This window comes from Crocodylus porosus, unplaced genomic scaffold (assembly GCF_001723895.1).
Source record: "Crocodylus porosus isolate Cpor-Errol unplaced genomic scaffold, CroPor_comp1, whole genome shotgun sequence".
NCBI lineage: Eukaryota > Metazoa > Chordata > Crocodylia > Crocodylidae > Crocodylus > Crocodylus porosus.
The window spans coordinates 38,617,878-38,644,479 of record NW_017728910.1 but is presented as its reverse complement, the minus strand read 5'-3'; the positions used below and the strand labels follow the sequence as shown (position 1 = coordinate 38,644,479).

General features: G+C 44.6%; 1 protein-coding gene across 1 annotated transcript in view; it reads left to right on the top strand.

Annotated features, from left to right (window-relative positions):
- The window catches only part of MOGAT1 (monoacylglycerol O-acyltransferase 1), a 31,138-nt gene extending 14,292 nt beyond the window's left edge, over positions 1-16,846 (top strand). The window contains exons 3-6 of the mRNA XM_019533073.1: positions 1,423-1,627; positions 5,615-5,789; positions 7,987-8,186; positions 11,927-16,846. Of these exons, the coding sequence (XP_019388618.1) occupies positions 1,423-1,627; positions 5,615-5,789; positions 7,987-8,186; positions 11,927-12,081 (735 nt within the window). The 3' untranslated portion in view covers positions 12,082-16,846. The remainder of the gene's footprint in view (positions 1-1,422; positions 1,628-5,614; positions 5,790-7,986; positions 8,187-11,926) is intronic.
- Positions 16,847-26,602: the final 9,756 nt, after the last annotated feature.

The following is a 26,602-nucleotide window of genomic DNA, read 5'->3' as shown; positions in this document are numbered from 1 at the left end:
ATGTGGGCCTTGTCAGGGGGGTGGTGGCATCTGCAGGGGCCATTGGGCCCCTTGTGTGGGGGATGAACCCCATGTTGGGGGGCTGTAACCTCTGTGTGGAGGCCATCGCCCCTTTGGGAGGGCAGCAAAATATACATTCATGAAATATGTATTTAGAATTCACTTTATTATTATGATGCTTTAACACTATAGCTATATCAATAAAACATTGTCCAACTGATCTCTCTCTCTTTCTCTCTCTTTATAGTGGTCTTTTGTTTTACTTGTGGAGGAACATAGATATTTGGGATATTTTACAGAAGGACTTTGGGATTTTTTTTATCAGGGTTTTTTCAGTTTTCCAGTAGGGAACACCAGAATTCCTGCTAGGACCCTGCCTGCTCAGAGCTGGTACCTTGGACCCAGCTTGCTGTGGCTTTCCTCCTGGCCAGTTGGGGCCAGGAGGACATGTTTTGACAGTTCAAAGCAGGCCACCACACCCAGAACATCTTTCAGGCAATAGCTGTCCAGATGGCCGGGCAGGGGGCACACATGGCAGTAGTGCTGCACAGACGCCAACCTTGCAGCCACAGCTCGCTGGCAGCTCGCCCAGAGGGGCAGATGCCTCTACTGGCTCTGCAGTCCCCATCTGGGTCTGGCCAAGTGTGTAGCAGGTCACAGCCAGGCAGCAGCCCTCACTGCCAGACTGCTGCAGTGGGTAGAGGGGGCAGGGAACTCTCAGGGCTGCTGCAGCAGTCCAGCTGGCACAAAGGGTAGTGTCCCCAGGTACCAATTGGCTGGGGCCCAGAAGCTCCTGAGAGGTAGTAGCCCTGAGCTACTTGCCAGGGCTTTTTATACTGCTGGGGACAGTACAGGTGCTGGCCCCAGGCTCTAGTTCCCCCTGGCTGCAGATCTGGGAGGAGCTAGGCAGGGTTATTTTGCCCCAAGTGGCACAACTTGCTCCACAACAAAGTGCATGTCCGAGCACATGCCTGAGGCAAAAAGCCCCAACTCAAATTTGCACTGCTTCTATATGAGCTTCTGCAAGAGCACGTGCTTGCTTGTGTGGACATGCCCTTTGAGACTAGATTCAGCCTTGGTATAACTCCATTCCAGATAAACCAGGATTGACTGTTGACTTCCTCCTATAAAACAAATTTAAATGACAGAAATGTGGGGGTGAGTGATGGGGTAAATAGTTGGGCCTGGTACTTTTGAACTGAACCTTTATGGTCACAAGGTAGAAGCTAAGATATTGTAAGAGACTGTGGCACAACTAACGTGAAACTGAACTGATCTCTCTAAAAACTTGTTCAGCTAAGATGGGGAAATGCAGTATCAGTGCTCTATGTGCAGCTTTATGTCCTCTTAGAACTCTTCCCATGCTGATGGGCTGTTGTGATTTGAGCTCAAAACAACTTTCTCCATTTATTTGCTTTCCAGCTTATCAAAACATCAGATTTGGATCCAAGCCATAACTATCTGTTTGGATTTCACCCCCATGGTGTCCTTGTTGCTGGAGCCTTTGGAAACTTTTGTACAGAATATTCAGGTTTTAAGGAGTTATTCCCTGGCCTTACTCCATATCTTCACATCTTGCCCTTCTGGTTCAGCTGTCCCTTCTTCAGAGAATACATAATGTCTGCTGGTAGGTAAACAATATATGGCTTCACATACAACTCATTTTAAGCAGAAGCTGTATCCAGTGAGTATAATGCATAGTGATGTAAGGTACAGGCTCTCATCCTGTAACTCATGAAGCTGAATTCTTGTTTCAAGCTGCAATAGGATCGGAGCTGGCCTGAAAACAAATCTCTTACACTGAACTCTGGCTGTGAAGCCACTTAGAAGGATGTGTTAACCCCTCCTAGCAAACTCCAATATACGGAATCTCGGAATGACTTATCATGGTACATTCCTGCATTATTCCAGTACATCAAGGTATGAGAATCCTAAGCCTGGTCTTGCATTACAAAATGCCAGGACAGTCTGACCACAGACTTGGAAGCCAAGCTTCTTCAGCAGCTGGTTTTATAGGGTCCTTAGAGTAGCTGAGTAGACAAAACAGCAGGAAATACCATCCCTGTCCAAGAGATTCCCTTTCTGCAGGAGCTTCAGTCTGTGAAACACTTTTGAGAATGTTTGGGTTTTTTTTTTCCTCCCCCACCCCGCACAAAAAAATTGCCTGAATCTTCCTGACCATCTCTAATATTTATTCTCCCTCAATGCTCCTGCTGCTTAACCCTGTTCATAAATGGGAAACCAAGGCGCATGGAGACTAAGGGCCAGATCCAACAAGAAAGTAAGGAAATGAGAGTTCTGTTCCTGACTTGTGCCACTGACTCCGTGCAAATTTGGGATTGTCACTTAGGTGACAGTTCGGTCTGGCCATAATTGTACCAGTGGAAACTACTTAATAAGGACTTAAACATTTACTGTAGCAAAGACCAGATTCACCTCCCAGATAAAACTACTAGCTTCTAGAGTCATGCTGTTTATGGTTCAATAAATCTTGAATTCTTTTTTTCCACAGTGAAATGCTTCCACTGGAGGGGTGGTTAGTATGCCCCTCCAGTCAGTATAGCCCAGGGGTTGGCAATTATTTGGGCTGGCAAGCTATTTAATGAGTTTTGATGAGCATTTTATGGCTGTGGCAGAGTGGAGTGGTGCAGGGCTCAGCCCTACCTCCTCAGGCTCCTCGCAGCAGCCAGCAGGCCAAATAAGATCAGTAGGTGGGCTGGGTATGGCCCCTAGGGCTATATTTTGCTCATCCCTTGTATAGCCTATAGCTCAATAGTTGGACCACTTTCCATTAAAGATGGGAGATCAGGGTTTGAATTCCCTCTGGTAGAATTCCCAGCTCTGCCACTTCCTGGTGATTTTTTTTTTTTAATTTATTTTTTAAACTCCTATACCTGTTGTATAAAAGGAGTTGCTATTTTTCAGCTGGATTTTAAAAGAAAACAATGCCCCCTGCACTCCCCCTCCTCCCCCCACACCACCCTCTGCATTTTGTTTTTTGTGCTAGATGTGTTCTGAGAGTCCCTTCTGGTCTGAAACGCCTGGCAGAGCTATTCTAGGGTTTGTATTTCTATATCTTGATTGGGCTTAGGTGTGAGCTAGGTCCTGGGATACTCAGCCCTGTTAAGCCCAGGGCATTTCTGACCATTCACAGAAGTGGAGTTTTAGGCACCTTGGAAATTTTAAGATGAAAAAAATAGGGCACCTGTATAGTTCAGGTGTTTTTATCTTTAGATACCAGCCAGTAGGGGTTTCTCATATTGCATTTAAGTAACCAAATTCCATTTAAATCCCCCCTGTTTTTTGGGGTTTTTTGAGATTCTGGTCCTTAGTGATGTTCCCAAGGTCACATGGGAAGTCTGTAACAGTGCAAGTATTTGAACCCAAATCCTGTACTAGGATTCTAACCACTGGACCATAATTCCTCTCTGAAAGTTACCTGTAGTCCCTATGCCTACTCATGTGCTATTTTTGTATGAGCTGGCTCCAATCCTTAACAAGTTGAATGGGAATAATAAGGGTTGGGTGAGTGGAATGGAGTACAATATTACTTTACTTTACTTTATTATTTAAACACTGGCATTTCAAGAGCAAACTAAGCAACTTGGTACAAACATCTTTCTACTCAAGACATTGATTGCTTACCTCTGGGTAAAAGGCTTCCCCCTTTCTTCCCCCAAGATCCATGTGATTATACTATAGTTTATGAACCCTTTCCCTAGACGGCTTACCTTTTTTGGTTAGTGTTTATACAGCATCTGGCACCATGGGGTCCTGACCCATAATTAACATTTTTAGATTGTACTGCAAAGCAAGTACATACATATTAGAAATGAAAGGACATGTAAAACATCAAGAATGTTTCTTTCCTCACTATAGTTTAAGTCCATGGAGTTACTGTAATTGAGGTAAAATGCTCTAGGACAGGTGACACACAGGGCACTGGACAGGGACACTAGAGAGCTATGTTGCATTCCTGGTTCTGACAAGAACCGTGTGATTTTTAAGTGAGTAACTCCATCTAACCATGCTTCAATTGCCTCCTTACTAAAAGGACATAACTCAAATGCTGAGATAATTGAGGCAACAAATGCCCCTTTCCAAATTTTTGCTAATTATTTTGAAAAGAGAAACATGCTTGATATGTAGTATAGCAAAATATTACTTGTGGATTGTCATTGTGCTTTCATAGTTATGGGATTGGCAGTGATGGAAGATGAACATATTTGACCTGACAGAATGTTGTCTAGAGTCTAAATATAGCTCAGGAGAACAGTGGGTTTCCACATGGCTTTGCTACTGTAGCCCATAGGAACTAAGTGCGAAGTAATTTGAACATGAGCAAAAACTGACAGTGGCAGAATCCTGCGAGCAAAGGTTATAGCCAGAAGAGACCATTATGATTATCTGATCTGACCATCTGTGTCATATTAGGCCTTTACAGTGCTCCTTGGGATGTTAAGTCGGTGTTTGCTGGCAAAATATTTCTCTTAGTCCCTAAAATAACATTTCAGTCAAAACTACTTTTTCCTTGAGGTTATTGTAACTTCCTTTCTAGGAGAAAACATAAGTGTCAGCATTTGAGTACAAAAGAAAAAGCTTTCAATACCAGCTTTTCAAGAAGTACAAGTTGCATTTGAACCCTGAATGATGATGGATTTTTTTTAAAAATTTATCTAAAATAGCTTAACTAGTAAATAAAGAATAAGGAAGAATCCAAGCATGGGTAGAGTTGATGATCTGATTGCTCTGTTCCTTTTCTAATTTCTCTGATTATTTTCCAAAAGGCCAAATTCAGTCCAGGTTTACCAAGACTTAGACTGCTGTGAAAGGCCTAAGTGGGAGAGCAAGGAGAAAAATAGTACCAGCAGAGAAAGTCAAGGAGAGATTACATGGAGTATCCATGTAGCTCAAGTAATGGTCTGGACAGCACAGACTGGGTGACACTGGTTAAGATAAAGATATTTGGACATACAATAGCTAGATATAGTTTAACTGGATTGATTCTGTTCCTTCTTGTACTGTCATTCCATGGACCTCAGTGGAGTTATTTTTTAGCAATAAAAGAGATCCCATGGTACTGTGGACCCCCGTTTGAAAAACTTCAACTAAAGACATGGGTGCTGCTTGTATTAAGCTTATTTCTATATCCCCTATGTGTTTGTTTCTCAGTTAACCTTCTCATCTGGCCTGAGTTTAGCTTCAGCTGATGGATTCCGTCCATTGTGACTGAAGTCACATGCTTCCTCATTCTAGCATGTCAGGTAAAATATATATAAAATATATTGCTGCAAAAGCAATATCATCTCTGTTATTCGGACTTCTGTCCCTGAGGTTCTCTCAATTTCTTCATTGTGGGCTAACAGAATTTAGTCCTTTGCATACATGGAGAAACAGGCTCAGGGCACTTAATCAGTCAAATAAAAGTCTGTTGTAGAGCCAGAAAAGGTCCCAGCTCTCTTTTATGATGATTTGTGCCTCAACCACTGGAAACAAAAGCAAAGAACAATATTCCACAAATGAAAAGGGGGGGGGGGGGGGGGGGGCTAAAAATTTCTGTTGGTAACTCCAATAAAGGATCTACTTAGTCACTATTAAAATGTTCCTCCTTAAGGACTGGTTTCGGCATCCAAGAAGAGCGTGTCTTATGTGTTGAAGAAAAGTGGAGGTGGAAACATCTCAGTGATTGTGATTGGAGGTGCAGAAGAGTCTTTGAACGCACATCCTGGAAGTTTAACTCTGAGCATCCTCAAAAGGAAAGGTTTTATCAAGATGGCTTTGAAGTTTGGGTAGGTTTCCCATTCAAATTGTTGGGTGGGACAGCATTTCTTTCAAAATGAAGCACTGGTTCAGTACAGCTGCCAAATCTGAAAGGGTTATTTGTGCATTGACATTAGATACGGATGTCCAAAAAGTCAGTCCTGATATTGCTACATCAGAGAGGATAGCAATGTAGGGGAAGTTGTGAAATCCCTTTTCATCTCATTTTCAGAAATAATTCAGAAGCAGTAGATGGAGGTAAACACATCCTCATCTAACTTGTAAACCACAGTAGTAAAAAAGTGAAACAGTATGTAGCAACATTTTCCAGTTTTTTTTATTCTTGCTGAATCGCTTGCATTTTCAGATTAGTCAATAGCAGTTCTGCTGACCCTACCCTGAAGTCATCGCAGCATCTGGCTTCTTTACGATTCATTCCATCCAGGAAGAGCACGTACCAACTGCAGAGACTTCCTCAGCCTGATGAAGGGTTTTTAAACCCAAAAGCTTGCTATATATTTAAGTTGGTCTAATAAAAGATCTCAGATTCACCCAAAGAACCTTGTCTGCCTATGTCCTTAGACCAATGTGGCTACAACCTACACCCCTGTAAAGGGACAAGAGCAATTTCTTTCTTCAGTGGGATGCCTTCATTTTAGGGGATATATAATAGAAACCCTGATTTACCAAACGCATAAGCAAAAATGCTGTGAAATAATGTATTACTTGTTTTGTTAACAACATAGAGACTTTTGCATGACTTCCTATAGAGGGTGTTGCATAAAAATAAGTAGAATAGTGTGTTGATTGTGAAACCCAGAGAAACTAATGTATTAATTTCTCTTTCTCTCACTCACACACACGAATGCTTTGAAGAAAGGTATTAATCTGAATGTTTAGCAGAACCAGGGCCTTCATGATGGTGTGTTCCCTCTGTTTTCTGCATTAGAAATATGAGGTCTAATCTACTTTTTTGGCAGATCTAGAAAACCACTAAGCCCATATAATGATGTGAAATCTGAGGAGTTGAGGGGAGAAATTAATTTTTTTGCTCAAATTTCTGATCGCATCCAAAAAAAAAGAATTAGGTGCTTAGATTCCATTTAAATCCAAAGTTGTGGCACCACTTCTACTACAATACTGTTTAATGCTGGAGATGTGGAAACTTTTGTACTAAAGGTTTTGCCTTTAAAGATCCCTAGGCCCCTGAAAGGTCTAATCCTGGGAATGCTCATAAGTGCCTCAGTGTTGTCAGGACTGTGCCTAACTTGCACCTTCACCTGACTGAGATTTAGTAACTCGGCATTCCTCGGCCATAGTCCACTGACGGTCTTGATCCAGTAGGCATTCGCAGAGCGTACCTAACACATGCTAATGTGATGCTTCTTGCAAAATGCAGTCTCTCTTCAATACAGGAGGAGGTAGTGGTGGCTCCTTCCTTTGTACATTGTCCCAGTAATTTGAATATGGAACATTCTGATATACAAAGAACAACGCTTTTAAACTAATTTATAATTATTGGTATGGTATAAGAAACTGTTCCTCTCTTAAACGTTTGTTTAACACAGTACTGTTTCTTTACGTTTATGTTTAATATTTTAACTTGTTTAATTGGTATTGTATAGCAAGGTATTCCCTCAAGCTTTACTACTTTTCCATGGTTAAGTTTGGTTTGGGCTTTGTATTGTGCACTGTTTGGAATGTACACTTCCTCACAAGATGCTGCAATTTCACTTCAGCTACCCAAATAGCTTTTCAGCAAGTGCTTTTCAAAGGGGTTCAAATACTGAAGAATGTGAGGGGAACTACAGGCAATTAGGCATTCAAATCCTGTTGAAATTCAGTGAGAGATGGGTGCCTTCCCCCGAGCCAAACAAGGTTGTGTTTTGTTTTTCATCCATTGCCTTATGATGCCTTTAGCAGTTGTTTTTGCTGGTGCTCAGAAATTGCATTGACTATGCCAACTGAAAAGCAGATGAAGATCGGACTGTCTCCAGCCATCCAGGTTGTTGTTGTTTTTTTCCTGTTAAACTGAATATCATGCACTCATCCTAAAAGCTATGCTTCAGTGAAGACATGAATGCATAACACATACACTGAATGTTATCACTCCCAGTGATGTTTTCTGCATTTTTTTAATGTGAAAAATTTAACATGCTGTGGATGTGAGTTGTAAATCATGCCTATGGGTGTTACATTGTTTTAATTTTTATCCATTTTTACAAGGGCTCATCTGGTCCCAGTATTTTCTTTTGGAGAAAATGAACTGTTTAAACAAGTTGCAAACCCCAAAGGATCGTGGCTCAGAAACTTACAAAGTAGAATGCAGAAGGTAATGGGGTTTGCTTTACCACTCTTTCATGCCAGAGGAATCTTTCAGTACAGTTTTGGCTTGATGCCTTACAGGAAACCTGTTCACACAGTTGGTAAGTTCCTTGGCAATTGCCTTATTCTTGTGTGGATGCTTTGATATGTGTTTGTGGTTAAATTCAGTAATCTGTATTCCTTCACAAATCTGCTCTAACAGAAAGAATTGATTGCTGTTCATCTAAAGACAAATGTGTGAGGTTTGAAATTAAATATCTTTCCTGGTATCTTTTATCTTGTTCTTCTGTGGAGGAAGGGAAAATAAAAATGGCTAGTCAGAAAAAGTAAGGGGTGGGTAGCTGAACTCTGCTTTTGGAGTGGGTGCTACTGAGCATGACACCCTTTAAAGCTCAGTCATGCTGTGAGTTCTCCTAAGGCAGTAGTTGACAACTGTATATTTTAAATGAACCATGTTTAGTACAATGAGATTCCATGCCTCTAGCTGAAGCCTGCTAGTCTGTATTTTGTCGGGTCTATTCTATATCCCACAAATATATTTAAAACCCTGAATTTAATTTGGGTAGGAGAGTCTCATGATATACAATCAACATTTATTTCATGGTTTTCCTATTTGGTGAGATCATGATTTTTCTCCTGCTGGACCAAAGAAGCAAGGTGATAACTTTTAAATTCTATAGGCTTGGTGGCTTTGGGACCCCAGTGTGTCTCTATTCTCCCTAGGTGTTATGGCCTCAGACTAGTTCTTAAGTAACAGTAGAATTAATTTTTTCAACCCTCAGTCAAACAATCTGTATGACAGGTTAGCAGAATCTAATAAGCCAGGAGATCTTCCATTTAAAAAAACTCCAGCAAACACTCTAAATTTGTTTCAACCAAAGAAGTTAAGTACTTTTTAAATAAAACATTTTTTTTTTTTTTAGTAATGTTACCATTTTGTGTGCTATTGCACTAAATAAGCTCTGATTTTGAAAATATTAACTAAAACCCAAAACAGGGTGCTAAGCTCACCAAAAAATTGTCCATACTGTAAACGGGTTATTTTGAGAGAGGAAAAATTGATGCATTTAAATTTAAAAGGTACAAATGAGAAGGTTCCTTTCCTGCCTCCTTACATGGGAACACTCAAGTTCACAGCTGCATAGCAGGATGACAGCATCTTTACAGACTTTTGGAGCCAAGATTGTCTTTGTTGCAAGTCACATTCCCCATTTTTGTGTTGATAGTTTCTGTAAGGACAAGGATAGTCTGTTGCACAAGGAAAAGTAGTTAGCCATGTTAGTCTGAAGTCTGGCAGAAGGCAGGGTAGATATGTACCTGATAGACTAAATAGTTAGCACAAGCTTTTGTAAATTTGAATTCACCTCATCAGATACTGTGAAAGAACAACATAGAGTAGCGTATGAAATGGAGTGAGTGATTTGAATGCAAAAGGTGTGAAGAGTAGAGAGGAGGATCATCGGCAGAGACATACAAGCGAAGAATGAAGTGGTCACCAAAGCTAATCCAGGTAATGAGAGGAATCCATAGGCCCTATTTAAACCTTAATTCAGTCGCATGATTTCTTGTTCTGCAAATTCCCATTCAAACTTGTTTTCAAATTTTTGCTTCTTGAAAGTGGCTTCCTGCTGGGTTTTTTTATTTTGTTTTGTTTTTTATAAGAGTATTAGAAAATATTAGAGTATTAGAAAAATCCTGTAATTAATGCTGTCCAAGTATAGAACATACATCATGGTGTAAGAGGTTCTGATTTTTACTATTCTTTTCCTTTAAACCTATTATTAGTAGTATTATTATTATCTATTCCTTCAAACCTACTAGTTTTTTACTGATTTAAGAAGTCAGTAAGAAGCTCAGCGCTTCTTGATGCTGTTGTCATTTGTCTCTGGGTACAGCAGAAGGAATGCTACTTCATTCTCTTAAGCACAGACTATGTTGCAATGATCCATCTTAAATATGGTCCCTGGCACATGTTCATTTATCGGAGCAATGAGATATGCTTCTTGACCCCAACAATTTGTGCCTCCTGCCATGCCATATGTGCATTATCAAAACCCCACACCCAGGGACAGGGGAGTCAAAATGTTTCCTCTATACTCCTCTAAGAGCCTCTGATGCCCTGTGTTGGGTAGCCTAGCCAGAGGTGCCAAGTGTGGGGTTTAAAGTTCCTGGCAGGGAAGTCTGGGGAAGCTGCCTCAGCAACACTCTAAAGCTCACCATGCAGGAGCTTCCTTTTTCCCAGTTGCCTGTACCCCACATGGTGAAGGGGCACCTGCAGCTGTGGAGTAAAGCTCCCAGATCCCCAGTTGCTGCTGCTATGGCACTCCAGAAACTTAGTAAAGTGGGCATGCAGCAGGACCCCCAGCTGCATGACTGTTTTTTAAAGGTTCAGGGTTCACCAAGCCTGAGATCAAAGAGATGCTCCCTGATGGTGGGCTCCTGGCACCCCTTACACCTGCTCCGGGTATTAGACAGGAGATCTGGTCCAAGACCTGATGTTGCCCACAGCCTAATCCCACTGATCAGGTAGGAGATGGATGCATCCCAGACCCTAAGTCTGGCCAGGCCTTTATGCTTGGATGAGCATTGGGATCTATCATGGGTCAGCCTGGACAGTTGCATTCAATTTAAGGCATGTTACAATGTATAACACACTTTCGCTTATTTGGATGTGGAATATCTTTATAGTTTGTTTGGTATAATACGCCATAAATAGGCTTTAATGTGTGGCTGGCTTACTATTTATGGCAAGATTAACACTTTATTTCACCCTAAATGTAATGTATGCCAGGGCCCTATGTCTATACAGCAAGTCTCTAGAACAAGTTCAGGAAAGAGAAGCCCACAAATGACTTGATCTGAAAACTGGGCAAGGGTGCTCAGGAGCACACCTCAGTTCTTGGGACTAGCTCTAAAGTCTCCAAGTATGTGGTATACTCTCAGGGCTGCTTGTGAGCTCTCTGTGCTGCCAAATCTGTGACTGCACCTTGGTTGTGTACCTGGACTAACTCTGGAGGCCTTTTAGGCTGCAACTCAGAATGCCTATGCAGAAATGCCCCAGCATTGAGATAGGTAACTTAATACAGAGCACAATAGCTATCAATACTGCCACCAAAGACAGGCTGCTCAATGCTTTTACCAATAAGCAAGCCTTCCACAGGAGATCAGATCTAACTTGCAGTCTCTGCCCATCCAAGGGGAGCAGGATCAGGAAAGAAGTATGTACTTTGGCCACAGGTCAAAGCCACCAGAAAAATAAAGTCAAAAGGCCTGGTCCTCTTTTCACCATGGTGCAAATTAACTGTGACTCTACTGCAGTCCACTGGCTCTTCCCGCTGATATGTTATGCTTATCTTGCACCTGATACAACTCCTGTCATACTTTTATATCTGTGTACGAGGCAGAGTAGGATCAGAACCATAGAGAATGTATGACTGTAGTACAATATAAGCAGTTCTCTTAAACTTGAAATAGACCAGCTTTGTAGGGGTTTGCCTTAATGCCAAATCAAGAGTAGTATCTTATAGCCATTTTTATATAGGTTTTGGGGACTATATAAGGTGAAGGAAAGTAGCAATTTGAGCAAATGGAGTATGTGTGTGGAGGGAAAAAAAGACTTCTCATCTCCCTGCCACCAAATGGAGGGGTGGGAGTGGGTGGGAATCATGGTGTGTTACGAGGCGGTGGATTGGGATCAAAGTGTCTACAGCTGAGGAAAGCTGTAGTTCTGTGATCTCTCAGTCTATCTTATGGCTCACTCTTCCCTGTCATGGCAGTACACTTACCTGTAATAAACAGATGCCATTGTCACTGACATCATTCCTTTCATATTTGTTTGCAGTGGGGAGCCCTATTGCTGTAAAACAGAGCTTGAATCCTACAGCTGAAGAGATTGAACAGCTGCATCAGACCTACTTGCAAGAACTAAAAACATTATTTGAAGAGCACAAAGGAAAATATGGGATCCCGCAGCATGAAACTCTTGTCTTTGAATAACTGAAAACTCAGGGAATCTAGGTCAAAGGAAAGTTGCCTCTGTAACTGTTCTTGTATAAGAGTACCCTGTGCGTGTAGTGTGTGTGTGTCCATTAGGATGGGATTAGGGGATATTATATCACTTTTAGTCATGGAAAAAACCCTAATTCATTTGAGGTCTGATCCTGCATCCTATCAGATGTGAGTGGCCCCTATAGGTTCATCTGCAGGCAAAGTTGTTGGTACTTTTCCTACCATTGGCTTAGATGCTATGCTGGTAAGAACATCCTTGTAGATGGGATACAGATGTTCAGCACCAGATCACCTAAGCCTGCTGACTGATGGAGCTGCACCAAAATGAGCTCAACAATGATGCTAACAAACTGGGCCCTTAACTTCAGCTGTGTTGTTCCTGATGCATTACCAAAGGAATATCCTGATGTTGGGGCATTAACAAAAGTTCTTTTCAATGTGGCATTGAGTTGCTTTCTGAATATCAAGAAGTACATGTGCTAGCGTCTGAAGGAAAAGCTGTGTATTTCAAGTGAATGGTCATCGGGAACCAAATGCAAATACACAAACATGGGGGCAGTTTGTGGTTGCTCCTTTTCCAAATAGTGTTCTCAGCCTATAAACTAGTATACAACAGGTTTACCTCATTTGAGAGGGTTGACAGGGTTTTGTGGAGGGAGGGGTGTATGTGTGCATGTATTGATGTATTGGGTGGTGGGGGAGAGATCTAGATGACTTTGGTTTTTCCTTTTTTTTTTTTTTAGTAGAGACTACATTTTAGGTCATGGGTTTCCCAAAAAAGTTGCTGTATTTTAGATGTTTTGTTCTCAGGAAATAACAAGCATTGTACTACATGGGAGACAGTCTGCTTCAGAGACCAAGAGGGATCTTTGATTCCCCCTCCACACTTTCCCCTACAGACTCCATTTTACAAATTATTGGAAGACTCGCTTATGGCAGACATCCTAATACATGGTCTTGTTCAGTTCAGTTCTACAGCTACACCAAGGAAGATGTAGTCCAGAAGCTAGACCAAAGGACTGGGAGTCAGAGTGTGAAGTTTTAATTCCTGCTGCTATTGTTAGACTGGGCAAGCCACTTAACCTTTCTGTGCCTGTGTTTCTATACCTGTAAGGTAGGAATGCCCCTTGCTACAGGGAAGCAATTTATATTGCCACTTTCTCATCCTCTTCAGCTGGATATGTGTGTGAAGAAATGTGCTGAGATGTTGCCTATTCTCTCCCTTGCTTCAGATGATCAGTGCATGATGCTGCAGGATGTGTGCCACCAAGTGCATGAGGAGCAAGGAAGGGGGAGACCAGTCACTTGCTGGGCAATGAGAACCTCAAGGAACTTGCTCCACTAACTTGGGTTGGACTCTGCTGAAGGGACATATCCAGTGCAGGGTGCTCCTTTGTATTCTGAAAGGGGGCAGCTAACGTAGGAGAAGGGGAAGGGAGCTGATCAGAACCGCATCTCCCTCCATGACTTGGAGAAGGAGCTTGTATCTAAACTTGTCGAAAAAAAGCTAGAGGCACAGCCTGTATTTGTCAGGAAGATTTCACAACAGGAAGTGATCATGATGTATTACCTCAATGGCACATGACTTCAGGAGCATGTAAGCAAGTTCTCTTTACCCTGTGGCCATAGATGTACCTAAACATGGATGTCTGAGCTTAAATCTGGGCACCTGTTTCTTTTGAATGCCCAAAAGTGCTCAGGTCCTCAAAATGGCAATGTGTAAAGGGTGGAGCAGATTATGCATTAATATTTTTGGTAGGTGAAAATATATGTATTTTGTAAATGCTTTTTATGTACACATGGAGAAAATGTGTTGGTTTACAGTTTCATTCTAAAAAATTTATCTCACTTCAGATTTTTTTCCAACTTCATGATATCAAATGCAACATTAGCTAGCATCTGAATGAGGCCAACTCTACACAGGAAATAAAATTGTGATTTCCAGTCCTCGGCTTCTGCTGCTGGAAATGCCCCTCACAGGACATGCTCTGGGGGCAGTGCTGCTGGGTAGACAAAGGTAGGGCAGGCATCACATCCTTGGACACCTCAAGAGCCACTTCCTTGTCCCTGAAAATAATTTCATTAGAAGGTAGATGCTTATGATCCAGGTGTGGGTCTGGACCATTTGGAAGGTGAAAATGGACAAACATGTTTTGAGGGACTATAACACAGGAGCAGTCATCATGACGTCACCTGTATTTGGTTAACAATGAACTCCCATGAAACGATGTTACTTTTTCATAATAATCAGGGCTGTGGTTGTCTTGCTGACACAGGCTGGGAGAGAGTTGGTATTGCATGCACTGGCAGAGCAGCTGTTTCCTCTCCAGGCAGACTGCTTACAAATCATTTCCTTTTCTCTGTTACTGCTTTAAGCAATGGATCCTTTCCTCTCTTGCTGCTGTCCCTTATGCTGTCTGGAAACTGCTGCAGTGCTGCAGAGCCCCTGATTTCTTCATGCACCAACCTACTCTGTATGGGTTAGGGACTTCTGAAGGTGCACAGAAACATCCTCTGGGGCCATCCTCATTATCAATGAGCAGGGAGAGTGGAGGGTCAGAAATCAAATTTGAGGACTTAACCAAAGATCAGGAGTGTTCATGTTCTTGGAAGTGATGGGGTTTGGTAGGATGGACTTAGCTGGAATGAGGAGGACAAAGGGAAGCAAACAGCCCACTCTATCAGTGGTGTTCTGAAACTGGAGGCCTTACCTGACCATCTTCTTGGAGTAGCAGTTACATGATGACTTTCTGTCACCATACTCCATAAATTTCTGGTCATTGACCACCTGCTTGCCTGCTACTGAATGGGATGACATACAAGTTGAGAGATGTGAACTAAAAACCACCAAAAGGGAACTGATTCCCTTTTGATTCTAGTTAGGTTGATATCACAGAAGTAGATTCAGCTTCAAGCTAAGGCAAAATTCAGTTTCAAGCTAAGGCCAATCTTGGACTTTGCATGGAAGCTGTGAGAGTCAGGCTGAGGAGGAATCGTGTTGCTGTGATTGGAAGTAAATATTTTTAATTAACTTCAAAAGAAGAAGGAAAGCAAATTATAATCTTACCACTGGCTGTTCACTGATAACTGCATGGGCTGAGCAAGGTCTGCTCTGCCTAAATTGTGTATTGATTCATGCTAAATTCCCCCAGACTATCTTTAACAAAATAGTGTTGCTCTCTGAGTTTCAAACTGCATGTTACCCTCCAGCATTGACATTTAAGGTGCCAGTCGGGTCCTGCAGAGAAGCCCTACCATCCTGGGCTATACAACATTGCTGCCCATTGGTCTGTTAAACTGGGGCCAGCCAGAGTAAGTACAGTACTAAAATATAAATTCAGGCTTTGATTGTGTGATAATTTTCAGTCCATGGGAGTTTTGCTGTTACCTACTTTACAGTGGTTTTTATTCTGTGGTGTGAGGTCTGTGGAGGTACACTCTCTCCTTTTTACAAGTCAGATAAGAGAACCTGTGAATCAGGGAGACAGCAGGGATTCTAAGTGGATGTCAAATTTTGTGAAACAAATCTTGCTGGTGCATGATCTGTGGAGCTTTCTTCCCTGGCAAGAATTTTGCCCCTTTTAAGGGATGCTGCACCTGCCTGCATTCCTACTTACCACGCTATGACTTTCTTTTTACGCCTTGCCAGCATGAAGTTCTAACTAATGCTTTATCTTTCTTATCTCCATACATCATCCAGAAGTGATGTTAGAGCCAAAGCCTTTGTATCATATAGGAAACTTTGCATCTGAAGGCTAGCGCAACCAGTAAGCCTTTGTTCTAGGGAGCAAAGTGACTCTAGATTCTTCTTAGATACACATATAGGGCAGTTTTCATGAAGCCCTAATTACTCTCAGCCTCTTCCAGCATGTAGCAATGGATTGTTGTTCTGCCAAACATAGCAAAGTGTACACTATCTCCTTCATGAACCTGGAATACCACTGGCCAATGAGCTTTGCTCACTAGCTCTTGCTCTCTGTGTTCCCAAGGCCAGCAATTAGGCAGCGTAGGCACCTTTAGAATTTGTAACAGGTGGCTTTGCACCACTTGGGCTTAGTGTCTCATGGGGGAATTGGGGCTTGGACTGGGGGTTCCTTAAATGATCTACTCTTCTTAATCGGTGGATTTGAGAGTCAGTGGCAGGGCATGTCTTTTGGCAGTGGTCCTGGGCTCAGCAAGGACGTGGTAGAGTTGGGCATACTTGGCCAACATAAGGTATCAGTCCCAGTCTCCCTAGGGACAGAATTCAGAGTTGGAGTAGGCCACAGCGGATCTCTGCAGGAGCTGTCTGGAACTCTGTAGGACTAGTAGTTGCAATATATTCTGGGTAAGTAGAATTTGATCCTACCAAATAAGGTCTGCTAGCTGTTCCCTGCAATTAGTCCCATGGAAACCTTGCAAGATATTGCCAAAGAAGTACAAATTGTTCTTTTGTACCTTTACAAGCACATGTTAAAGAATATCCTGTATCCAGGCTTGGTTAGTTTGATTCCTGTGTGTTAACTTGTGTGTGGGTGCTATAACATCTTGGTCTGCAAACAAAAGTTGCAAAAATTCTTGGGTATAAAATTGATCCTTCCTCCAGCTACTGAATTGTATTACTTCAGTTACTCAGCCTGAGTCATGTCTTCCTTGATCCATTTGTAACTTTTCTTGGAATATTCACAATATGAATTCCAGTTGTTTATTTCTACTACAACTTTGGCTATGATTGAGAGGTGTGAGATACAATAAACGTGTATGTGGTGATGGATGTCTGCATTCATCTGAGCAAAATGTTTGGTCACTGTCACTAGGTGTTCTGGCTCTTTAAGGGGACAGGGGCTCATTTACACCTGTTAGTCCTTCTTAAGTGAAGGGAATGAGTCTGAGGGTTATAATGGAAGTATGTGACACCAAGCCACACCTGCTGAAAACTAGAGACCAGCTTGAACCTGGTGAAGCTGAAGAATTTAAGAAGAGAATCAACCTAAGTAGAAGAGTTGTCCGAGTTGCTCTATTACAGGTCCCTAGGTCAGATATGGCCCTTGGAGCCATTAGATATGGACTGTGGACCCAAAAAGCTTCAGTGGTATTTGCTGGGGGCTTTGTCTGTGTAGCAACCAGGCAGCAGGAATGAGCACTTACCTGCCTTGAACCCGCAAGTCATTCTAGCCTGCTGCAGAAAAAAAGTTTGCTGACTGCTGGTCTATGGAGTCTTCTGAGCTCCTGGGGAGAGGCCTGGTAGTGTTGAGATACTGCAATAGCTTGACTTCAAGTGGATCCATGAAGGAATAAACTTCCAGGGAAGAGTCTGGCTGAATCTATTCACAGCAAAGAGTCAAAACAAAACACTGAAGAAGTGCAGAATGGGTGAGAGGATTCAGGGAAGAGCATGTTGAACTCCTAACAGAAGAGCCTGGGAAATAATAACTTGAAGTTGAACTGTTGTACCTTAATACACTAGTCCCTACAAGGGAAGAGTTATGGAACACTGCTAATGTAGACCTTGACTATGGAAGTTGGGAAACAAGCAGCGACAGGAGAGTCTGACACTGGTTTGAGTAAGATCTTGTTGAAATTACACTTTCTGTTTCCTTAGTAGGGAAGACTCAGCACACTGAGGCTGACCTTGAAACATAGGGTGCCTATAGACTTGTGGGACACCTGCTTCAGTGCGCTGTAATTACATTTCGGGTTAATTGAGTTTGCCAGAGCATGCTATTTAGCATGCTGCAGCAGCCTTAGCATCTTGTGTATTCATTACCCCAACACTTCAAAATGATGGCAGGGGTGGTTTAACTAAAGCTCATCAAATGAGTTTTAGTTAAAGCATCCCTGCTGCCATATTGAAGCATGGGGTGCTAAATACACAAGATGCTACAGGTGCTTTAATTAGTCTCTCTTTCAAAAGACTAAGTTCCTCCCCCGCCTCTCTCTCTCTCTCTCGGAGCATGTGTAAAGGCACCTGTAGTTTCTTATGGTGATATCAGTACAACTCTGTTTGGGCCAGCAACTGTTCTGCCACACTGATATGTGGAGGTGCCCACAATGTGGGCTCCGCTGAAAGGATTTGGGAGTTGGTTATTTTGAATGTCTTTGAGGTTTGAGTTTCAGCATGCTGAGAAAGATTTGGTAAAGCAGGAAAGGGAAAAAGACCAGCTCCCTTAATCCATTTGAAATAGTGTTATTATCAGGGATCCAGGTTTTCCATTTCCTGCTGAAAAACAGAAAAATACGTGGATTTTCCATTTTAACCAAGAAAAATGCAGATTTTTTATTTTAACTGAGAAACACATGGATTTTTCACTTCTGCAGAGAGCTCACTGCAAGCCAGCAGAGTTCCAGCCTGTAAGGGGATGAGGGAAGTGGGAGGAGGGCAGTTGCACATGAACATGGTGGCCAGGCAGCCTGGAGAGCAGCTCCTGCAGGTAAGTCTGAAAGGGGAGGGGGAGGTGGGCTTGAGGCCCTCAGGGGGAGGGAGGGAGTAAGTTGGGCAGGGCTGAGGCTGGGGTTGCTGCCCAGCTGGGGCAGTGCGTGGGGCCTGGGGCCCAGGGGTGGAATGCAGGGTCCCAGTGGGCAGCAGGATGGAGTCACAGGAGGCTCATCCAGGGGGACAGGTTTTGCTCCCTGCTGCTACACTCATTCCTGGGTGGATTGGAGGGGAAGGGGCAGAGGGGCACATGCCCCTCAGATCTATACATGGGGTGGGTGCAGGCTGCCCAGTGTGGGCTTGGGCTCCCCACCCCGCTGCCTTCCCTCTGGGGCCTTTGCAGCCCAGCGGGTGTGTAGGTTCCTGTGGCATTCACTCGCATGCTTAAATCTTGGAGACGTCTCAGGTGTCACCATTTCGTTGGAATCCGGACACTTTGATGTTAACCTCCTTGCCTCAGAGGGCCATCAGTGGGGTTCTCTCCTGCCACATCTTTGATGGAAAAAATGTTATTCTCAGGAGTATGATGTCACCTTCCCTGGGGTCTTATGCAACCGGGCTTGTCTGGTGATGCAATTCAGGGCTTTGCCTCCCCTACACCCTGCCTTACGCCAACCTTAAGATGTTGTCTTCTGATCACCTTTAAGGTGAGTGTCACTGGTAGGTGTTGTAAGGCTTTGGCCCTTTTCTGGTTGGCACCTTCCTTCCTAGCGACATCAGGGTGAGACCGCACCCTAGGACCACCTAGATGGTTCTGAGCACTGCCCCTACTCGACTGCCATGATTTTTGATGTTGATAGATGGGGAGGCAGTTCCCTGTCAATGGTTCCAGAGAGGTTGTGGCCCTGGTCTTCCTTTGTGGGGCTCCAAACCTCCCCTTTACCCCACCCTTACCACATCCACGGCCTGGGAGGGCTCTGCTCCCTGTACTCTTCCCTAGGATGATCTCTTCTCACTTGCGAGGCCCACCTGAGTGGGGTTGGGTATGTTCAGCTGTCAATCACTCCTAAGTTTATCCTTTACCTTTGGACCAACCCGCAGATAACTAAACACGCCCCAGCCCAGGGTAACAATAACTTAGAAGATTCTTCACTCAAGGCAAAGATGTTCAGCATCTGCCAATGAAGTACAGAGGGTTCCAGCTTCCCCGGAACCCCTCTGCTTCCCTGGGATGAGAGGAGGAATCTTCGCCTGTCCCTCCGGTTACTTTTGCCAGGGACCAGCAGGCCAGGAGTTAATCACTCCTGTTCCCACCACCTGGTGGGAGTCGCCCCTTTCCCGTGGGGTCTGGGATAGTTGCTGCCTGCTTCTCCCTCTTCACTCATCTGCCTGCAGTGTCTTTCCATCGCTCGCTGCCTTGCCCCACTGGGGTACCTGATTGCTCCAGCACAGCCTGGTCTTCGCCTGGGATTGAGGGGACGACCTTCCTCTCCCTGCCGTGCCCTTCCAGCCAACTTAGGCTCCCCACCCCCCTGCCTTCCCTGGTCATCTTCTCTGGGCTTCCCTGGCAGATGCTAGGGCTCCTTGCCCTGTGTCCATCTCCACCACTCCTACACGGCTCCATGTCCTGCTTCTCCCTGCTGGCATCTTGCTGCTCTCCCTTTGGCTCTGCCGCCCAGCTGTCTCTGGCAGTGTCGTCCTCCTCTCTCCTTGCAGCTGGGTGTCTCCCCGGCTGCCTTTTGAACAGTCCAAACTGTTTTCAGGCTCTGCCCCCAAGGTTTGCTGATCCGCAGGCTCAGGCAGCTGCAGAACTACTGAGCCTGCATTGGCATTTCCTTCCGGTTGCTGCCCATCCCGGTCCCTGCAGTGAGTATTGCAGTTCACCTGACAGGGTCCTGGGACATGTTGGGAGGAGGGCCTTCTGCCTCCCCTCCCACAGTGAGCTACAGTTGTAAGATATTTTTTTCTTTTCCTTTGGTCTTTGTTCTTGAAGGAAAAATAAAGTATGGACCTCACTCGGTCTGGGCTCCCTACTGTGACTTACTTGTGGTCCTTGCCGCCCCAGGGTACCTTGTTACCAGTGACATCCTGGTTCCCCTGTTGTGCAGTTTATTCTGGTCTGGACTCCCAGCTCTCTTTCCCCTTTGCAGGGTCCTTGGCCATCCAGTCCCATCCAGAGGTGTCTGGAATCCACACCTCCTCTCCAGGTATGTGCCTTAGTCTTTGTGGGCATTTCTGTCTTTTATGTGCCCCTTCCTGGGGCAGCCACCACTGCTTCCCTCAGGAGCTTCTTCCTCTTGGGGCTGTTCTGGGCCCACTGGAAGTCTCGCTTCTGGTCCTGCTGACTCTGCTCCTGGCAGAGCTTTTACCCCTGCCCTAAGGGGCCGGGCAGTGAATTGGTGCTGGCACGCTGCTATAAAATGTGTCTGTGCCAGGGCTGGAGCTGACCCCAGCTCATCCTGGACCAGTCGTGCCTTTGCATCTTCTTTTTTACCTTTTTCTTTTATTGCCATGGCGTTTTTTCCTGCCACAGTTTTGCTCCCACCCAGCTTCCAGTTTGCCGGTGCATCCTGCTGACTTGGAAGTTCTTCTTTCCCCAATAAGTTTTCCTTTGGGGCATTGCCCCTATCACAGGATGGGACCCGGTGCAGCAGGGCTGGGTGGGGAAGCTCCTTGCCACTGCAAGCCCTACACCATCTTGGTGAGGTGACCCCTGCCCACATAGCAGCAGCAGGGGTGGCAATGTGGAGTTGTGCTCCTCACTGTTGCTAGGTAGGTGGGGCACCTTGCCATGGTGGCACAGAGCTCCCAGCTGCTTGACTCAGCTCTGCCCTGCCACTGGGCTGTGGAGGCCCCAGAGGGAGGGCAGGAGGGTAGGCAGCCTGAGCCCACAGTGGGAAGTCCTTCCCTTCCTGCCCCCTCCCCTGACAGGCTCCACTCTGGCAGTGCTGCCCATTGGGAAGAGGGAGTTGGGCTGTGCACTCCACTCTGTTGCTGCAGCAGCTGCTGCCTCCCATGGGCAGCAGCTGGAACTGAGGCACTGCTGTGGGGGGCAGGAGGATACAGACCTGGGCCCCTGGACCTGTAGCCCTAGCAGCTGCCCCCCCCTTTGGCAGGGCTCAGGATCCAGGGGGCTGTGGGTAGGAAGAGAGGTGCACCAGCAGGGCTGTGAGGCTGTGGATGGGGAGTGAAGGGCCGGGACCTGTCTCCTGGCAAGTGAAGCCGGGGGGGGGGGGGGGGGGAGGGGTAAGGAGAGCTCTGATTTTTCCATGATAAAAAACCCAAAGTCAAATATCAAAACTTTATAGGTACTTAGAATTTATTTTATTATAGTGACTGAGGCACTGGTAGGCTTTGTTTTTAGAGGAGGGTGGTTACAGGAACCTGAGGTAGGTAGGAATTGAAACATAAAGAGCAGGGCTGTTAGAATGCTAATGACCCTATTCAACAGCCTGACCTATTCAACCCACTTAGTGCAAGCAGGTGGTGCTTTAAGCTAAACTAACTATAGTGTCCTGCATAACAACATGGCTTCAATGAATCCTGATGGAATCTGCAAGGAGAACCAGATGCTGTTGAATGCCCTGGAGATGTCCAACCAGAGAATGGGGACACTTGATAATGCAAAGATACTGCTACTGAATGCAATACAGGCTATGATGGATTTTCTACAGACGCCAAAGCAGGGTAACAGCTTCTCAGGTCTTCTGTACCAGTCAATGGGCTATGAGCTGGAGTTGGAAAACTGAAGGAAAGCCATGGATCTCGAGGCTGACAGGATTCTGTGGATCAACCTACAGAGCAATGATTGCAAGTTCTGAGCCCACGGAAGCAGCTCTGACTGGTGGGAGCGCATCCTACTGTTGACTTGGGATGACCAACAGTAGCTCGAGAGCTTCTGCACAAGCAGTGACACATTTGTGCACATAAGACACTGTCATGCACCACCCCATCACACCAGAAAAGAGGGTGGCCATGGGCATCATTAAATTCACCACCCCCACCAGCCTCTGCATCATCAGAAACCAATTAAGTGTGGTCCCCTGCATGGCCAGGGTGGCAATATGTGAGTTATGCCAGCTGCATGGCAAACAGCTTCATATGCTTCCATAATCCCAGGAAAGTTGCAGGCTTCAAGGCCATGGGGTTCCTTAACTGCATGGATGCATTGGACAGCACACACATTCTGGTCCTATCTCCATCCTAAGGGAGCTGGTCATTCATCAACAGGAAGAGATTTGCCTCCATGATCCTCCAGGCTGTAGCTGATCACCAAGGCTGGTTCACTAACATTTATACAGGCTGGGCAGGCAGTGTGCATGATGCACTTGTCTTTCAAAACTCGTTGCTGCCTGGCATGATGGAGAAAGGACAATATGTGCTCAGCGTCCCCGATGCAGTGATCTGGGGTGTTGCCATGCTTCCACTTAACTCTAACGGATGCGGATTACCCCCTCCTGCCCTGGCTCATGAAGCCATATGAAGAGGAAGTTACTGACTACCTATTAGTTACTCATCACCTTAGTAAATGCCAAATGACTGTTGAATGCGCCTTTGGTGGTCTGAAAGCATGGTGGAGGTCACTGAACTACAGGCTTGAGGTGAAGCCAGAAAACATTACAGCATTAATTGTGGCAGCCTGCATGCTCCACAGTATTTGCAAGACCAGGGGAAGGTGTTCAGCAAGTCCTGGTCTGAGGAAGTATGGGAGGCAGCAACCAGACAGACACGTGGGCAGGCAGGGTATGGTGCCCCCTATGATCAGCATGCAAATGCTCGACAGGGAGCCATTGTGCAGAACTGCCTTGCTGCACACATTCTGGCTGCTGCAGATGGAGAAGGTGCTCTGTAGGCTACTAATGGATCGGCACTGAATGCTAAACTGTTCAGCAGTTACCACTGAGTATTTCTATAAATAAAATTAAAATGTTCATTGCAACACTTCTGTCCATCTCATAAGTACATTGTCTCTAGTGGAGGGGAGCAGACCGCAGTGATGGTGGGGGAGTGGGGGGAGTTGGAGAGAGCGGAAGTCTACAGGTTTTTCTTTGCTTTGCATGTATGGGGAGTGAAATGCGGCAAGGACATTAAAATGTATTACATACTGCTGGTCACATTAACTTGATGCCCAATGTGCCCATGAAGAAGTAAGAAATTCATGGGATGCTCATTCATATTTTAAGTGCTCACAGAATTTCACTGCCCTTTTCATAGGGGGAGAGGATAATGAAGTGGCTCTCTGCTTTTGTCTCCCAGCAGGAGGTATGTCCAGTCAGAAGGCCAGGGTCTCTTGTTAGCCTGAGGGAGGAGCTTGGATGGTTGATATGTGGATTTGAATTTGGCAGGCAGAGCACAGGGGACAGCCAGAGGAAAACAGGACTTGTGGGGCTATAGGAACACAGACCCAAACAGACACATGGTGAGCAGTGGCTGGGGATGGAAGGGAAACAATGAATGAAACAACGACCCCCAACAGCGCAGGAATATGGGTGCAGAAGCGGAGTTCCAGGAATCTTCCAGGGTTGGGACCACCTGTGCGACAACGCAGAGAATGTATTATTGGAGTTCCAATTAGCACATCACAACACTCCAATACGTGCATGAATATACATACAGGAAATGAACGGGGCCCATATTTGTACACATTATAAGTGCTCAGAGAATTTCAGTGCCGTGTTCAAAGGTGTGGTTGGTGGAGTGAAATAAAAAAGCAAGTGGATTTACACACAAAATAAAGTTTACTTGATGACATAGAAATAGAAAAATAAAAAACAAGATAAGACTAAAAAAGATAGGAATGAAAAGAATAAGAATATTTTTCTTAAACTATTAGTGTAACAAGTTCAAAAATTTTTAAAAGATGTGTGAAAATTAAAATTAATGCAACTAATGAAACAACACTTAAATTAATTAAATCACGCCACTTTCAGTCATCCGTACATATCAGTGAGCTGTCAGCTATAGACATCACTGGTCTGTAGTGAGGATTAGCAGTGTATAGTGCCCCCTGCTTTGATTTTTAGTATAAAGAGATCAGTAGGATGGATTGTTATGTAGCACCCCTGCAGTAAATTACTGTGAATAGCGCCCTGAGCATTTAATGAGATTTAAGGCTGATGATGTATAAACACTGACGGAAAAATAAAACCCACCATTTCTATTTAGGGGCATAGAATGCAACCCTGAAGGACTAAACCCCCATCACATACATGTACAAGGGCCCCATGAGACGAACTTGTTCAGAGAAGCATAAGCTTTTGCAGGTGACAGCCTACTCCATCAGATGTTATGAATGGATCTTTCTCTCAAAGCAAGACTTGGTACACAGTACACAGACTTAAAACACAGCTCTACTCATGAAACAGAGGTCACAAGCCCAGGATTTGGCCTATTACTATGGTTCTGGTGAAGGCTAGGTAACTGTTTACTTTGTATGCACTAGCTCAGTAAATGCCATACATAGGGTGCCCATATGTTTTAGTTTGGCTGGGACATTTTTGGATGTTGTAGGCTATCCTGGCATCCTGGCTGACTAGTGAAAATTCAGACAAAAGTCCCAGATTGGCACCACCCCATCTGCACTGCCCAGGCCAGTTCCTCCTGAGGAGAGTCTGGAGGCAGGGAGTGGGCTTGGCTGGGGCAGGAATTGTGTGGGGTGGGGGGAGAGAGCTGCTGTGAACATGTGTTCACTAGGGCTGTGTGAAATTTCAATGGCCATTTTGTTTCAACACTGTTTTGACTCATTTTGAGGTCAAAACAGCAAAATTCAGATGAAACAAAAGCCATTGAACTAGCCTCGAAACAAAATGAGGCTAGCTGAAACATTTCGACCATAGCACTGGGGATGGGAAGTCAGTCCAGCAGACAGTTGGGCTGACTATCCAACCCTGGTGCAAGATCCCGTGGGGAGCGGGGGCGGGGAGCTAGATTGCGCCAGGGGTGGGGAGGCAGCGCGATCTAGCACAGGGGATGGTGAGGCAGCTCAGCTGGACTGCCTCCCCGCCCCCAGCTGGGGTTGGGATCTCACCCCAGCTGGGCACACAGCCCCCTATACACACGTGTATACACACACCAATACATATACACGTATACACACATATACATATCTACACACACACGCACATGTATATACATATGTACTTGTACACACATATATACACACATGTACACACACATATATACACATATACACACACCCCTACAAACGCACCTGTACACATCTATACATGTACACCTATACATACACATAAATCTATGCACACAAATCTACACATATACACATGTATACACATGCATCTATGCACACCTATACACAAATCTATACACACATCTATACACAAATCTATGCATGCACACACCCATACACATGTGCACACAGCTATACACACAATTATACACACACATGTATACACGCATCTATGCACACACATCTATACACACTCACAAATCTATACACACCTCTATATACATACATACAAATCTGTACACATATACTCCTATACACACATATGCTCACACATGTACACACACATGCATACATGTACACACACCTATACACACACTCATACACACATGCATACATATACACCACTCCCATATGCACACACCCCATCTCTATACACACACCCCTATACACACATATACACATGTACACACACACACCTACAGACACACAGACCAAACACACACACCTATACACATGCACACACAATCTATACACACACAACCTGACACACACCCATCTCTACACACATCTATACATACACACACCTATACACATACACACCCCTACACACCTACAGACACACACATCTATACAAATGCACACCCCTGTACACCCCTATACACACATATATACATATACACATACTGATATACAGAAATATGCACACGTGTACACATACACACAATTACACACACACCCTACACACTGACACACACACATCTCTACACACAGACACCTATACATACCTACACCCCTATACACACCTATGCACACACATCCACGCACACACCTATACCTACAGATTTATATACACACACACAACTAATCCCAACGAGGGTCAAAGGAAGCAGGAGGGCACATAAACCGCCACGGCTCACTAGGAGCATCCGGGAATGTCTCCTTGCTAAAAGGGAGGCATACACCCAATGGAG